Source organism: Lissotriton helveticus, chromosome 4_1 (assembly GCF_964261635.1).
Source record: "Lissotriton helveticus chromosome 4_1, aLisHel1.1, whole genome shotgun sequence".
NCBI classification, from domain to species: domain Eukaryota; kingdom Metazoa; phylum Chordata; class Amphibia; order Caudata; family Salamandridae; genus Lissotriton; species Lissotriton helveticus.
The window spans coordinates 979,337,799-979,354,337 of NC_136063.1; the positions used below are offsets into that span (position 1 = coordinate 979,337,799).

General features: G+C 43.6%; 1 protein-coding gene across 2 annotated transcripts in view; it reads left to right on the plus strand.

Annotated features, from left to right (window-relative positions):
• The first annotated feature begins 2,180 nt into the window (after positions 1-2,180).
• Positions 2,181-16,539, plus strand: part of AFG3L2 (AFG3 like matrix AAA peptidase subunit 2) — a 217,583-nt gene continuing 203,224 nt past the window's right edge. Inside the window, exon 1 of one of the 2 annotated variants that reach the window (XM_078687596.1) lies at positions 2,181-2,354. In XM_078687596.1, coding sequence (XP_078543722.1) covers positions 2,280-2,354 — 75 coding nt within the window. In that variant the 5' untranslated portion in view covers positions 2,181-2,279. The remainder of the gene's footprint in view (positions 2,355-16,539) is intronic. The other variant, XM_078687597.1, reaches the window with a different exon arrangement.

Here is a 16,539-nt window from a genome sequence, read left to right on the forward strand (position 1 = left end):
GCGACTGAAAGGTTTTTGTTTATTGCTTGGTAAAGGAGCCCCCCACCCACCCCTCATTGGGCCTCCTTGTTTGTTCAGAGCGTCACTCTCTTCCTCACAAGTAGAGGAAAAGAGATTAGAGGCAGCACATGAAGGCCACAGTGGATCTTTCACTTATTCAGAAACACTCAGTCTGCCCAGGTCAGGGCAGCTAGCACAGCACAGCAAACCCCACTCCCTTAACGAAACAATATTTATTAGAGCTTCTTATTAAATAGAATAAACTGTGCCGTGTTTATTCACGACGTCCAATTAAATGCCACGGATTACTTTCGATTTATTAGGGCATCTTAAACTGCAGAGAACTTCAACCATTTAAACTCATGAAAACAGACAGTGCAAACATACCTGAGAGCTTACCCAGTTTTATGTGTGAAGTGTAGATCATCTCAATCAGGTGCCTACCACTCCATTCTAGACTTATTTTGAGTTTGCCTGTGCCCCTGTCACTCACACAGTATGTCTATGCTTTGGTTTTCAGTTGCGTTACAGCTCAGGTAACTGGTGGCTGTTGAGTGAGACTGCGAGTCATTCAGCTGATTATAATGACATTTTGAACCACTTCCAAGCTGCTTTATCTAATTTCTGCAATTTTAGCTAGAGTCTGATCAATGGAAGTTGTTTATATTTCTTACGTTTTGCAGCAGTAAACTTAGTTTCTCGTTCCTCAAATGTGTGAAATTTCTGATATTATTGTTTCCCTCCTCATTGCTTAATTTTGCTCATGAGATAGTGTCACTCATAGTCATTGAAATGTCAATCATAATTACTCTAAAATTATTAAAATGTCACGCATAGCAATCTGAAACCTTCGCAGCTATGTGTGGGGGTGTTGCCTCACTCCTTTATGTTTCTGCTTCTCGCACTGCGAGAAATCAGAAGTGCCTGGAGTACCTGGTTGTGGGCGGACGGTCCTGCTCAAGGACAGGGGGGGGGGAGTGGCTTGCCCACTTGTGTGGGTACTGACTGGTTGGTCAGCCCCAGGGCCGACCAACCCAGCCATGCGCATTCTCCTGTTTTCTCTATGCAGGCTGCATGATGCAGCCTACATAGAGAAAATGGCCTGGCTGGGGCGCTCTCCGCTGCGCCTCACCAATCACAACGCTGCCATTGCAGCGTTATGATTGGCATAGGGTAGGGTAGGGAGGCTGCCTGCTGGCTGCTTCCTGTTCCTCCAGGATTCAGCACACGCGGGACCTGGCTGCGATTTGTAAGATCACTTTCATGGAACATAAGTAGCTCTAGTTCCAAAAAAGGTTGTAGACCCCGTGTCTAAACATAAAAAGAAAACGTTACAATGGTGCGTAACCAAAGATGTAAACATGTTAAAAAATAGATTAACAAACTTTTCAAAAATCAAAGGGATTCACCAACACCAGAGTAAATAAATACATTTCAGCGTGTTCGATTTTTCCGCGCACCTTTTAGCTACCGATGCAAGTTTAATTTAAGACTCAAAAGACTCAATGCTTGTTAGAATTGCATCTGCTAAGACAAGAAAACTGCAGAGAATCTCACTAACTCACGATGACACGGAGAAATAGAATACAAACGAACTGCGCATGCTCAAATTGAATGTTTATGGGCGGGCTCTGTTATGGCCTTTAACGTGCGGAGTCAATGGTTACGCAAGGTTCCAAGGTGACCAATATATAACCCACTTGTATAACCCCTGGCCATGACCAAATTAAATAGAATAGCCTAGCCCATCTGGGAGAGAACAAGGGCGGATCCACAGTAGCCACGCCCACTTTTATTTGCCAACGATGTATCCTATGTACTACATCGAGAAAATAAACCAACAACTGAGCTTCATTAAAACGCTGGACCACGCTTGTGAATCTGTCACTGTAATGTCATGTAAAAGTTCAAGCAGCCAAATCCTACAGACCGTTAATAAACCATCACGGATTGGCAGACACGTCTCGTGAGTCATGACTCGTCCTTACATTATAAGCAAAGAACATAATGAATAAATACATTGTAGACAATATCCAGCCCAGCCGAGTGTTACACATTTCAGGGTAGAGGACCACGTTCTCAGACAGCAGTTTTTGTCAAGCTGGATAAATACCGAACTGTTCCAAGATGGCTTATACATTAGTCGGGACGTAGTGAGAGGGCGTGCTTGTGACGTCGAGTGGCGGAGTCAGCACAGGCACACGCAGCCTCCTAGCCAGGGCTGGGGACGCAGAGCAGGAAGACCAGGCAAGGGAGCGGGCAGGCGGACCTGGGAGGTCATGGCCCATCGGTACCTGCTGCTGCTTCTCTCTCGAGGCTGCAGAGCTCTGCGCGGCCACCCGCCGCTCCTCTCGGTGAGCAGGGGAGATGGGTCTTGTCAGTTTTCCATCTGAACCAGAGGCAGGGCACTAGCATTCTCCCCTCCATGCCCGGTGTACTGGGATTGGGAAGGTGAGGGGAGTTAGTGCATTGTAACACGAATCCCCCCCCCCCTCCATTCATGGTTTGCCTCCGTGCTGTAATGTTCTTTTTGTTTGCCGAAGAGTGTCACTCTCAACTCTTACTGTTGAGGAGGTGTTAACGAAGGCGTCTATAATTTAGAGGGGTGTTGACTTTGTTGGTCCTCAGTCTGACTCATCAACCAGCACTGATCGTGTCTGCCTAACTCATGGCCTTGCCAATGATCCTTTGACCTTTACAAAGTATCAACGTGCCTCTCAGCTTTTCAAAGTAGTTCAGAGGGAGTGAAAGTAATGGGACAAGACGTCACTTGGTATTTGACCCAGTGACACAACAAGACGTTAAATGGCATGGCCAAGTGACATCACAGGAAGTGACTTCACTTGGAATTTTTACCCAACTAAATGGCACTCATTTTATTGACCTCAGAAGGATGAAAGTCTGAGTGGACCCAAAGAGATTTTAACTTGTCACCATGTAATCAAACACCGATTTTCTGTCACAAATAATTTATGATGACCGTTTTCTTGGACGTATACAAATTGAAAAATTTCCTTCAAAAGCTCTCTCAAACTCAACTCAGACAACTAATTCATAATCCTTCAATCCAAGAACCAGCTTCCACCTATGGGAAACATCGTTAGAAATCCCCCTCACTCTGATACAAACAGCGTTGCTCTTTAGTATTATTGTTCCAAAGCTCTTTATCCTTCAATGATCACATCAGCCACCTCTCAAAACCCGCTACATACCAGCTAAACCTACTGTACGATGTCAATCCCCCCCACTTCGGAATTTTGGAGCAAGCACTGGCACATTAAAACAGTAGCAACGCCATTGTAGCAGGCCTTATCAACACTCTCCCCTAAAAGGCCATCGTGCACTACACAAGTAGACTTGTTACAAATGCCAGAAAGTCTGGCCACATAACACCTATACTAAAACAAGCACTGGCGTTGCCAATAGGTTTCGCATTTGGAAAGTTGGAGCTATTGGTTTTGTAAATGACATTTTATATTTATATATTGTTATTGACAATGCCAATAACGATATATAAATATAAAATGTCATTTACAACAATAGCTCCAACTTTCCAAATGCGAAACCTATTGGCAACGCCAGTGCTTGTTTTATATGTGTTTAACAAACATGCAATGATAAAAGACATTGTAATTTACAATACCAATAGGTCAAAATTTTGAAAATGCGAGACCTATTGCATTGACTTATTCCTGGTGTAATCTGGTGCCAGTTGCGGAGCTGGGCAGGTAGCATGCAATGTGCAGGACCAGGGCAGACTGCTCAGCTTATGATTTTTATAGCGTTTTTATAGGGTTGAGAAAGCTGAAGTCTTTTTAAAATAATACAGCCTGGCTGTGACTTATGTGTGCCTCATACTTACTCTCCTGAGGGCTTATATGTTTTCCTGTCTTCATTGCTTGGTTTTGCTCACGAGAAAGTGTCACTAAATCATTGGATTGTCACTCAAGAGTACACTGAAATTATGAAAATGTCACCATAAGCAATCTGAAACCTTGGAAGCTATGGTGGTTATAGTTTTATACACGTAGCGCGCCTGCTTGTTGCCCATGTAACACTGTGCCCGGCAGTAACTCTACTGCTCTTTGCTGGAACAGCACGCACCCTGATAAAGGGATCAAAAGAAAGAGAGAAAATGTGTGACAAAGGGAGAAAGTAGGGGCGAAAAAGAACGTGCAGGAGTGTGTTTAAGGGGCATGGAGTGTCTTGTGATGGATTCAATATGCATGAGGGTAAATCATGACTATGCAGTTTTGATTTTCGGCACCACAACTGTGCATCACTGGTAGCAGCATACGAGCAAAAAGGTCTGGGCCCGGCACTTATTATTTCACAAATTACGCATCAAATTACTCCCCTAACAGCTTGCATGCACAGATAAAGCTTTCTACCCATTTAACTGGGAAAAGCGGAGTCTCTGCAGCCTCGCCATGGTCCCATGGCACTCTGTGCAACGCCGAGCCTCTGTAGCCTCCTCCTGTACCTACCGGCCGGGTCCGAAGTTCTCTGCCCATGATGTCATGTTAAGCTTCCACAACCTGCACCTGTTTCACGTTATCAGGGACAGTTCTAAAGCATATGGCCATGTAATGCTGTACCCCTACACCACCAGCATCCCTAAAGCGCTTTACCCTTTAAGCCCCAGATCAGACAGAGCCAGTGAATGCCCATACTGCTCCTGTGGACACGGTGTCAGCGAATGTTCTGTATCCGCATGCCTCTTGCAAAACTGCCTGCCCTAACATCCCGGTGGAAATGTGAGACTATGAGGGCAGCTAAAGCCGTGGTTGCCGTGCAGTGCACAACTTATGCAGCAAGAGACGGCTGTGTGCCTGAACCATGGCGCACACAACTAATATCACACAGTAGTAAAAGAAAAAACCACCAGAGGCCACAATTTATTTTATAGCAGCACATTTGTTAAAAATAGCGGCCATCACGTGCTTAAGCGGATTTGAAAGGAATATCGTGATTAGCAAAATCTCAAAAAGCGTTTTCCTAGACAGCGAGCGCCACAAGCCTCTGAGTCACGAGAGCCCTAGAGCCCTGCTTTCATCCAGTGCACTTCTCATACTGCCTATGCAGCTCCGGCTAAACTGCTCTCGGCGAGGCCAAATCAAACCTGAACTGCCATGGTAAGCAGACATATCAGGCACACTAGGAATGTGTGTCTGGTCCTGTGGAGCAGAATGCTGTTCCACTGCTGTGTTTTGCTGGTGTAGGTTTAAATTTTTTTTTTTTTAACATGTTGTTTTGGAGCAGGCGAAAGAGGGAAGAGGCATCCGACGCTGCGTGTCCACAGGCAGAGCCCGTAGCATAAAGTGGTGAAGCGAGGGAGCCTAAATGTAGGACGGAAGCGTGCAGCCTTAAGGTTGCAGACTCCAGGAGCTCACTCCACATCTGCAGGCTGGCTCCAAAAAAGAAGGGGGGGGGGTGTGGAGGGCGGATAGGGCCATGCAGGGGCTCGTGGCAGATCGACAGTCCAGCTGGGACGCATCCGTCCTGCCTTGCCGGCTGCTGGCTTTCTCGGGTTAGTCTGGGCTGCAAATGGCGCACGCCTTCCGTGTCTGCTACGCAGGCAATACAAAACAAGCACTGGGGGGAGGGGGGGAACAGAGCCGGGGAAGAAGGGAGGCACGGCCTGCGGCCGTGATTAAGTGACGGAATCAGCACTGGGGGGAGGGGGGGGGGGGGGGAGCATAGCCAGGGAAGAATGGAGGCACGACCTACGGCCGTGAATAAGTGACGGCGGGGGGCGGGGCAGTGGAAGCCTTTAGCCGGGGAAGTGAATAAGGGACATATGCTGCATGAAATTCGCCTGATGGTGAGCTCTTGGTTTGACTGCAATAGGGCTGCCTGGTGGGGGGGGCGGGAATGCGTGCAAGGGGAGAAGTGTGGCAGGCAGATGCGCGGAGGGAAGCCGGATGGGGGCGGGAGAGCCTGGTGGGGGCAGGCGGATTAGAGAGATGCTCGTGCTTGTGTGGTCACGTGACCTGCTTTTGTGTTCATGTGACCTGCTTTTGTGTTCACGTGACCTCACATGCACTGTGAAGAAACCGCAGTGAAACCGCAGTGGTTTCACTAGTCGATCAAGCCCTTGAATTTTCGCCTATTCCATTCACAAGCGAATGGTAATAGGCGAAACCTAAAAAGCCACTGGCTTCCTGTTAATGCTATGTTTCTCTCTTAAGAATGCATGCACAACTCCCAAAGCTGCACATGTACACTTCCCAAGCTACCTAGAAGAATAATTGCCTCTGATTGCCTAAGAACAACAAAAGGTAAAGAAAGATTAATTCCTTAAATCCTTCCTCAATGAAAACCACCAAACAGACCGTCCCATAACGTGCACCCAAACTCTGAAACCAAATCCCTGAGGACATAAGAACCATTACCATCCTCCTGGCATTGGGCAAAAAGCTCATCACTCACTGGATCAAAGCTTACCTTCTATAACCTACCTGTTAGAACTGCAGAGTTGATGATAAGTACGTGATATTTATGTCTGTTGTAAATAACTTGTTTTATGTAAATCAACCAGTTGAACCTGTGGTTAGGTATGTACCATATAACGGACAGTAGTAAACAAATAAGCTATATGTCTGGTAAAATATTCAGGAAAGTACACAGAAGTAAAATTTCGTGCTGTGACCATGCATTAGCACATTTGCAGCTTTAATTAGCAAATATGGAAAGGCCCGAACTTTACCGATTACCATCAGAATATGCAAACTCTTTGAGAGGCTGCAGTAAAAAAATCTAGTGGGCACAACGTGTCTTCATCAACTGGGTTGTGATCTGTGTTTACAGATTTCAGAGTCTTTTCAATTCAAACTGAATGAGGGCGGCACAGGATAACACATTTTTTTCTTGTGTATTTATGTGTGCTGTTTTTGTGTTTTATAGGACATCACTTCTTTTCGTTTTCCTGTGCAGCTGTGCTCTGTTAATCTGCAGCTCTTTTTGCATTAGACTTTACAATTTCACTTTTGTGCTCAAATGATTCAGAAGGTTACCGTGGTATTTTAGAGTGTACCGTGGGTTAATTTCCAGATGTTGGCAACTCTTCACTAAACTTTTCTTTTCGTATACTTTTTATTTTTTGGACATGGCACACTGATAAATGCCCATTTGTAGGTGTGACTACAAACCGATTTAGCTGTTTTGAAAACTTCAAGGTGAGAAGGACAGAGAGAAAGAGACTGTGATTGGGGGTAGCCCCCTCAAGTCATTGACTCATTTTATGACTTCTTATTACTTAATTGGACGATCCACCAAGGCTATAACATTTCATTAATGTGGTTGCGTTGCCCCATTTGTTTTCTCTTTGGTTTTGATGAAAAGGCATCAGTTAGTTAATCAATTAGTTCTTTTGTTAGACCACATATGTGATATTATGTGTGGCTAGTAGTTGAGACAATAGTGAGTTCTGTGATGTGTTTAGTTTGCTGAGATTTTAATTCCTTATTTAAGGCTTTTTTGCTTAGGGAATGTTTATTTTACACAGTGTTACTTACGGATCACTATTGCACCCTTTCATTTGATTTTGTTTGTATATCGTTAAATCAAAGGTTTTGTTTTCTGCTCAAAGTAAACACACACACATTTACTTAAATGTGCGATGAAAATATTGGCTTTTTTGACAAAGTATCTCCTGTGCTCACAACATTCATGCAACACAAGCTACATCTCTGACTAATTTTTATAACATTTTCCTTCGAGGGTAGTGCCGAACTCTGTAGAGCATTATTCCCCTACTCTAAGCTTCCATAGTGTTAAGGCCTGAGATGGTGCTTCATTTTGTAATTGTCTTTGTAGGAGAGCAATGGTCAACACTCACAAAGTCGGCCAACTATTACCAAACATGTTTTCTAACAAAGTGCCGGGCCAGTTGGCTTTTCAAATGACTGTTTTCTTGAATGGATGTCTTTGAATGGCATAGAACAGAAGCATGACACCACCAGGGCATTTTGTTTGCTTAGTTGGTGGTGAGGTTAAGTGGGCAAATAGTGCCGTCCCGCTAATTGCTTTGAGGTGAAAAAAATATATCTTAAGCAATGCCTTTCAATTTTGCATCTGTGGGAAGTGTTTGTCAAGGAATTAAAATGTTATACACCACAATTTGCTAATTCATCAGAAACTAAGTATTTAAACTAGTAAATCAATTCATCAATCCATTTTTCTGCGGTTTATATGTCAACTAATTGAAATATAAGGAAGCAGGTACAACCAGCAGATTGAGTCCCAATAGACCGGCTTCTCCTCCAATACTGAGACCAGGAAACAGCTCCACAAATGACCCAAGTCCCCTAGGACTCCTGTTATTTATTTATTTGTTTATTTATTTATATGCTTATATTGCGCAGGACTCGACCCCCGAAGGGGTATCTCCGCGCTTGTGCTGCAGCTAAGGTGTCAGACCTTGGTCCATAGGCTATACTGTATTTTAAGATGTCGAGAACAAATATGTTTTGAGTGATTTCTTAAAGGACTGAAAATTAGTGTTTTGTCTCAGAGTGAAAGGGAGCGAGTTTCAGAGTGTAGGGCCCTTATAGGATAGAGCTCGGCCTCCCTGTCTAGCCTTCCTGATCTTGGGGACCTGAAGCAGCTGTTGGTTGCTGGAGCACAGAGAACGTCCAGGACTATAGAGATTGAATTTTTCAGCTAAATATTTGGGACCTGAGCCAAAGACCCACTTATGTATTGTGCAGCAGACCTTGAACTTAACACGTTGCCGAACAGGCAACCAGTGGAGTTTGTTCAAAAAGGGGCGTGAGGGAGATTCGGCCGGGGCGTTAAGGACCAATCTTGCCGCGGTGTTCTGGGCCACTTGTAGTCTGCTGAGCTGTTCCTCATTAGCTGAAATAAAGAGGCCGTTACAATAATCTAGCCTACTGACCACAAGGGTCTGGACAAGAGTCTTTCTGTAGCTGTCGGGCAGGAATGGGAATACACGCCTTAGGAGTCCGATGATCCGGAAACAGGAACCGGTAACCTGGTTAGCATGTTCTTTTAGTAATAGTGCTTGATCTAACCGTATACCAAGATTCTTTACTGCCTGTTTGGGGCTAGGTATCGCCCCCAGATCCAATGGCCACCATTCTGGAGACCACAGGAGGGGGGCCTCCCCGAACAACATGACCTCAGTTTTGGCCACGTTGCATTGGAGGCAATTATGGGTCATCCAGTCAGACACCACTCTCATACCTTCAGCAAATGATTTTTTAATTGCAGGTGTGAGAGTCTGAAAAGGGAACAGAAGCTGGGTGTCGTCAGCATATGACACCGGGGTGAACCCATGCACTCTCACAATGTCAGCCAAGGGGGCCACATACACATTAAAAAGTGTGGGGATTAGACATGAGCCCTGTGGCACTCCCTTGGTGAGCTCCCTAGAGATGGAATGAAGGGAGCCCAGTCTGACGCATTGTGAGCGGCCCGAGAGAAAACTCTCCAGCCAGGACAAGGTCAAGCCTCCTATCCCCACCTTCCTTAGACGACCGAGAAGAATGTCATGTGACACCGTGTCAAAGGCAGCGGATAAATCTAACAGCACCAGAATCATAGAGCCCCCTCCATCCAGTGCCATCCTGATGTTATCGGTCACGGAGAGGAGGGCAGATTCGGTGCTGTAGTTAGGTCTAAACCCAGATTGAGAATAGTCTAGACCTTCCGCTGCCTCGATGTATTTAGACAAATGGGTGTTCACATGTTTCTCGGTCATCTTGATAAAGGTATGGCAGAAGGGAGATGGGGCGGAGGTTAGAGAGGTCCGTCCAAGGCAATGCCGCGTTCTTCCGGATGGGATTCACCACTGCTTTCTTCCACTCTAGAGGCACCAGTCCCTTCTTGAGGGAGAGATTTATTACAACCTGAATTTCGGGTCCGAGAAAGGTGCTCAGGGAGGCAACCATTTTAGCAGGTAGAAAATTATCAGGGGACCCTGTTTTAATTTGACTGATGAGGGAGGTGAGATCAGAGTCATTAACTTCAGGAAACATCATTAGTAGGCTTTCACCATGTATTGAAGACGACAGGAGAGAGGTGTTGATGGCATTACTCCTGAGTCCGGATCATGAGATGTAATTAACGATTGCTTTACTGCCGTTCGTTGACATCTAGACAAAGTTCTCCACCTCAGCACAAAGGCGGGTTCAAGGCATGAGCAGGGTCATTTGGACTTCTTGGTACAAAGAAAAAAGTGCCTGAGTGTATGCTTCCACAGGACTCTCTAAGGAATTACAAAAACATTTGTTCTGATATTTTTAATGTCAATTAAGCTAGTATTGCGAAACACTATTTGTGTTACAATCTTTCAAGTTATATTCATAGTTCAGCTACTTGAAAGTGCCGCCATATAATGAACATGTAGTGACTTGTCAAGAAACACAAGATGTCCCATAGGTAAAACCTCCTTATTTTAATCCTAACTCAGCAGCAACTTCATTTTCCCCCCACTGCACCTTCCTTAAGGGGATAGAAGTGTTGTTAAGTATTATTTAGAGGATTTGGGATGGAGCATTCATTCCTAGAACCATTCTCTGCACAGCTTTAGCAAAAGAAAACTTCTTATTAAGACACATATTTAAAACTTCTTTGTGGTAGACATAGATTTGCACTGCGCTGTGCGTTTGTTTGGTTGTATAACTATTTTTACACCAGTTTACAATTGAGGTAAGAGACTTTGCTCTTGCTGGGTATGTTTGACAAATCGGTCTGAATAAAGTGTATAACTGATTCTTGGTGGTGGCGCACTCATAACATTGGGTCCCACCCTGAATATTAAAATTTTAATATTTTCTTTTTCTACATATTTCAGGTGATTTCTTCCTTTGAAAATATATCTTTATTATGACTCCTTGAGAGTTTCGGGTATAAATCCCTTCTTCAAGAGGGCAATCTCAAATTACACATTTGTTTTATAAATAGAACATGAACACATAAGTACTTAGTTTCTTATCTTTCTTCACAGCAGTTAAAGAAGTATCACTCACATTTACTATGTTTAACACCCACGCATAAAAGAGGTCTTCATTTCCCAATTACTCTAATTATAACAAAATAGACCTCATGTGATGCAAGACTAAAAACTGTTATTTCTAGTAGCATTTTGCCAATACTATTTGCGTCCATATTTAAAGGTTTTATAAGCAAATGTTTATCATTGTATTAAAACATTATTAATTGATTGTAGCACTTGTTTTAAATAAAAGGATACGTTTTTGGTTATCAATGCTTACGGTAATTTTTAGTTAAATGGTTGCAAAATCACTGATATTCAGGCGAATGCATAGTTTTTCATTGCATCTAGTGAGGAAGTGATGTGTAATGTGACGTGTATACAACTGGATTTGGTTTTTAACATACTATTGGATTATTTGTTCGCAATTGTCATGGCATTCTGCAACCACAACTTTGCAGTGTCTCCATGTTGTGTATATTGTTCAGCTCTTCTGTTGTAAGCGGAATTAGTCTATTTTGATTGTATGGGTATATTCAACAAATATACTGCCAGATTCATGAAAGGGCCGTTTTGCGAGTCTTTAATAGCGATTCATAAGGAATCGCTATTAAGGACTTGCAAACGGGATTCATGTAGGAATTGCTCAATAAATTGCGATTCCTACACATTCCTTATTTGCGATTAGCTAATTGCTCATCGCAAGTAAGGAATAACTCCCCATTCATTCCTATGGGCCTAAAGGCCCATAGGAATGAATGGGGAGTTATTCCTTATTTGCGATTAGCAATTAGCTAATCGCAAATGAGGAAGCGATTTCAAGGGTGCCAGGGGTGTCCAAAGGACGCCCTGTAGCACCCCTGAAATGTAATCTACATAGGTGTTGCGCACACACATGTCTAAAGGACATGTGTGTGTGTAACATGCAACTTAGAAAAATGCATTAAAATGCTTTTTTCTAAGTTTTCTAAGTTTTCGCTATTTACCACGAGGTTTGACCTCGCGATAAATAGCGGCCCAAAATTCCGATTTCGCAATTTTAAAATGGTTGATGAATTGCATTTAAGGAATCTCAAATAGAGATTCCTTAATTGCAATTCCTCGCAAATGTGCGAATTCTTTATTAGCGAATTTTGCATTTGGGATGATGAATCCCAAATGCAAAAATTGCACTCGCAAAGGGCCAGATTCTCAGAATCTGGCCCATTGCGAGAGCAATTAAGCTTGATGAATCTGGCAGATAGTCCCCTTCTGTTTCCACATGCACATTATTCAATGGAAATGCTTATCTCTGAACCTTCCATGTAAATGGTATTCTGGGTATTGTAATTTCTCCTCATACTATTGCTTATTGTGCATATATCATCGTTCAAAACTTTTCTTGGGTGTTGAATCATTTTGCTCTGGTGGTGTCTAACTTTGTGTTGGAGTTTTTAAGTTATTTCTAATAAAACATGACGGGTGTTCTTCATTGAAGATGTGGTGCTCTAATGAGTTTTGATTTTCAATTCAGAAAATTTCTCGCTGTAGTATTTTTTAATTCAATATCTCATTTGTGGTATCTAATGTTTATGCTCTATACAATGTCTTGCCAGAGTGTACTTCATTATTTTTTCCCAAACTTTAGATTTATGTTCACCTGTGTACACTTTGCAGTTGCTTGCATTTTGTCCAACATGCACTTTTGCACAAAGACGTTTATGTAGCACCGCCAATATTTGATATTTGCCTTCCAGCTTTTGGTGGAGGAAAAGACAAAAAGCTAAGAACAATGTCAAGTCTATGTCTGGGTTGTAAAGCTGGAGAATAGTTACCTCCCTCATCATTAGTGCTCCTGCCCTGTCCCTCATTCTCTTCTTTTGAGTGTGTGGAAAGCAGGTTCTCATCTATTACAAATATATATATATATATATATATATATATATATATATATATCAGCAACTTCTCCACGAGGGAAAGAATGAGCTGCACACAATGCGGTAAAATTGCAAGGTTTAATTTTTCTCTTTGCAAGCTCAGCTGTTCCTAATGCATTTCGGCCAACCTTTGGCCTTCTTCAGAGGAGGAGCTTCAAGCATCTGGGGGCTGCGCAGGCACACTGGAACCAAGTCATTGCACCTTATATAACAGTGATTGCCCTCTGGTGGGCGCCGCGATGGGCTGCAATGTTGAGCCTTCTGGTCCTTGTAGTGATTTTGCCAGCCTCGTAATTTTTTTCCTTCAGTGGGCAATGCTTGTTTGTTTCTGCAACAGAGTTTCTTCCGCGCTCCCTGAGCAGGCCATTTTAAAGCGTGCTGGGGTCCATACCAGGGGACGGTCCCTGGTGGCTGCCTCTGCCCTTGTACCTTGCAGTAGTTTCACAGGAGGGTCAATTTCGAGATATATATATATATATATATATATATATATATTCAACAGGAAACCTCTGCTCCACTTAAGGAAAAGAGCACGCACACGAGGACAATTCAGGTAAAGGCTCTTATTCAATTTAAGCCTCCTCCGACCCAGCACAGAGAGATGCATTTCGGCTGTCGCAGCAGCCTTCTTCAATCTGATTGGCGCCATTTTGGTGTTGGTCTATATACACTACTATCATTATAGACATAAAAAAATTCATGTTGACCAAAGTTCGTTCAGATTTTAAAATATATATTTATCGGGTTTTTCACTTTTGGACCTTTGCTGGGGCATTGGAACACCGTAATGGAGTGTCGTCTGCTGTAATCCTGTTCTTGAACTAGCTTTGAGCTATATACTCCAGTGCTGCTGATTTAAGGAGCTCTGAGCAGGTCGTGTATGAACATGTGCACACATGCATAGCCCTCTCCCTCCCCACCCATACAGATTCACGAATGGCCTGTGAGCTCTTCCCACCCTCAAACAATTCCCAATATACTGGCATTATTGATGCCAAACTTTACCATGTGGTTGACTAGCGAGATGCACCCACTACGCACTGCCCTTTGAAGCCGCTGATAGAGTTGGTGAACATATATTTGCTTCGCCAAGGCTTTACATTCTAGCTTAATTGTGTTCAATACTGAGAGCTGCATCCCTGCACCAGTAGTTCATCAATCTACCAATTTGAGGCTGGGAAAGTTCCCTGGGTGATGTTTTTTGTGCCAGAGAGTAGCGGGCCTACTCAATAACAAACATGAGCGAGAATCTGTCTGCGAAATAACTCAGATAGTATACTCTAATGAATTGCTCCATTGACCCAGTAGCAGTGGACTCCGGCCCACTAATGATTGCGATATTGTTCATTCGAGAGTGGGTCTACGAATCCTCACTCTTACTACGTATGGTTGCCAATTCCTTTTCAAACACTTGTATTTTGGATCCATGATTAGTAAGTTAATCTTCATTATTAGAGATACAACATTCCGACATGTCGAGTCTCGTAGCTTCATAATGCAATTTGTCTTTCAGTTGATCGGCTTATATTAGCAGCGAGTCTATCTTTGACTCTGTTTATTTCGAATTTCTTGCATGTTGAGTAAAATCGCTTTTACATTGCAATACCTGCACTTCGGAAGATAGGTCATCATTTTCCAGCTGCTGTGCTGTGGGCCTATACTCCAGAGAAGTAGCTGCTGTCTTCTGACTGAGAGAAGCCCAAGCCCTGAGCAAGTACTTGCGCCGTTATTGATCACTGAGACCGAGGTGGACATTGTCTCCTGTACTCGGGAAGTGTCACCAAAGGACACACAAGTATTTACTTTACTGAATCTTGGATAGGATATAGGAATTAGAACCGTCATACACGTGAGGCCTACCCATACTTTGGCAGCCCTGAAGAAGTCGTAGGGTGACATTAAACCTAAAGACAAAACACGTGTTGGCTGGTGTGACGTTCTGACTAAAATGAAGCCTGGCTGAATACAGGAAAAGACGTGAAAACTTTTTTTTTTTTTGGACACTTATTGTATGTGCTCAGGGCTCGGGCTTCTGTTTAAGAGTATCAGGGGTGTTCGGTTGACACCCTTTCCCTTGGAGCACTACCTATTGTAGATAAAAAAATTGGGAATAACACAAACTGACACCCGGATTGCCCCTTTCAACCCCCCTCCATTTAGTAGTCTTCTGACTGAGCACCCGTTCAGCCTGCCTGTAATCCGTTTTCCCCATGTTGGGCTATTTGCTGCGAGTTTCCCTGTGGTGATGTGGAGCACAGTCGGGCTGCAGATTCAGGGTTGATGCAAATGTATGGATGTATAAATAGTGTTGAATAACAGTTTTCAAGTATGTTTTTGGGGGCTTAGTGGTGTTTGAGAAAAGAGTTACATCAGAGGGAAGTTCCAACTTCTGCCATACATGTAGTGTTGAGGCTTTCCATAAAACACTGCACACCAGGCCAAGCTAAACTACACTTATATATAGCAATCTCCGGATTTGCCATTTGCTAATGCTTCTTGAAGCATCTTCTGTCATACACATCCGCAGGGCAGCGACACCCAGTTCTACCATGCACTGCTCTCAACTTGAGGCCTTGTCTTTGGGATCTCAACGCAGACCCGAGAAGTTTTTTTAATTTTTTTTTTTTATGGGAAAACCTACATTTTCCAACAACCGCCTGATGATGTCATGTGAGCGTCCTCAACGGAGGCCCCTCCCTTTCAAAACCCCACACGCTGGATTGGCAGCATCACAGTTGGAGGCTCGGCCTTCTTACATTTGTCGGGTGCCTTGCTAATATGGCCACACACCCATGCACGTCATTAAGGAGAGGTTCCTCCTCTGGTAGTCTCCACTCTCAGGAGGGGCAGCCTCACCGGGTGGTGTACGCCTCCTTGACATTATCATTCTCATTGGCCCGCAGGTACGGGCAATGGCGCTTTTCCCGCAAATATGAGAGGCACCTGATTTTGATTGCAATGTTGGAAGCACCAGTAGGTGTTACACATGAGACCATCTGTGTCGGATTCCAGCTCTGCACTTTAAATACGCGTGCATGATGCATGCAATCCATTCTCCAAATGGCAGTTGAAACGGTAAGGGTAGGATCAAAGCGGGTGTTTTTCCTTGACAAAGTAAGTGAATACTCCCCAGGGACCTGTTCCTTTGGATTAAGCAAGGTTATTGCCACATTCAACCTTCCTGGAACAGGGGTGTTGACCCATTATATTTGCATCTTAATGATTTTCCTTTGTTAATTTGAAGTATTTCAGTGTTTGTTCCCACAAGTGCCACCTTTGCTGTGTTTGGGGAAAAAAACATATGTTTTTAAATGTGGATCATTGTATCCACCAATATACCCTGTCAATACCTTACGGTTTGTTTTATTTATACCTAGGGTACCACCCTAATACAATTATACTTTTGTGGTATATCCTAAGGTATTTTTAGCAAAAAAAACTGGAATCAACTTATACAGGAAAAAAGATTCTTATCTAAGAACTCCCTTGGGATAGCCCAGCCCGAGGTCGAGCCTGCCCTGGTAATATCATCTTACCAGGGTGGGACGAGGTGGCCTATGATGAAGCATGTCGCATTCCGTGAGTGAGCCCACCTCGTCCAATTCTTGGAATTGCCAGGTTTAGTAGGAGACACACCAGCAGTATTCAAATAGGATCACTAGA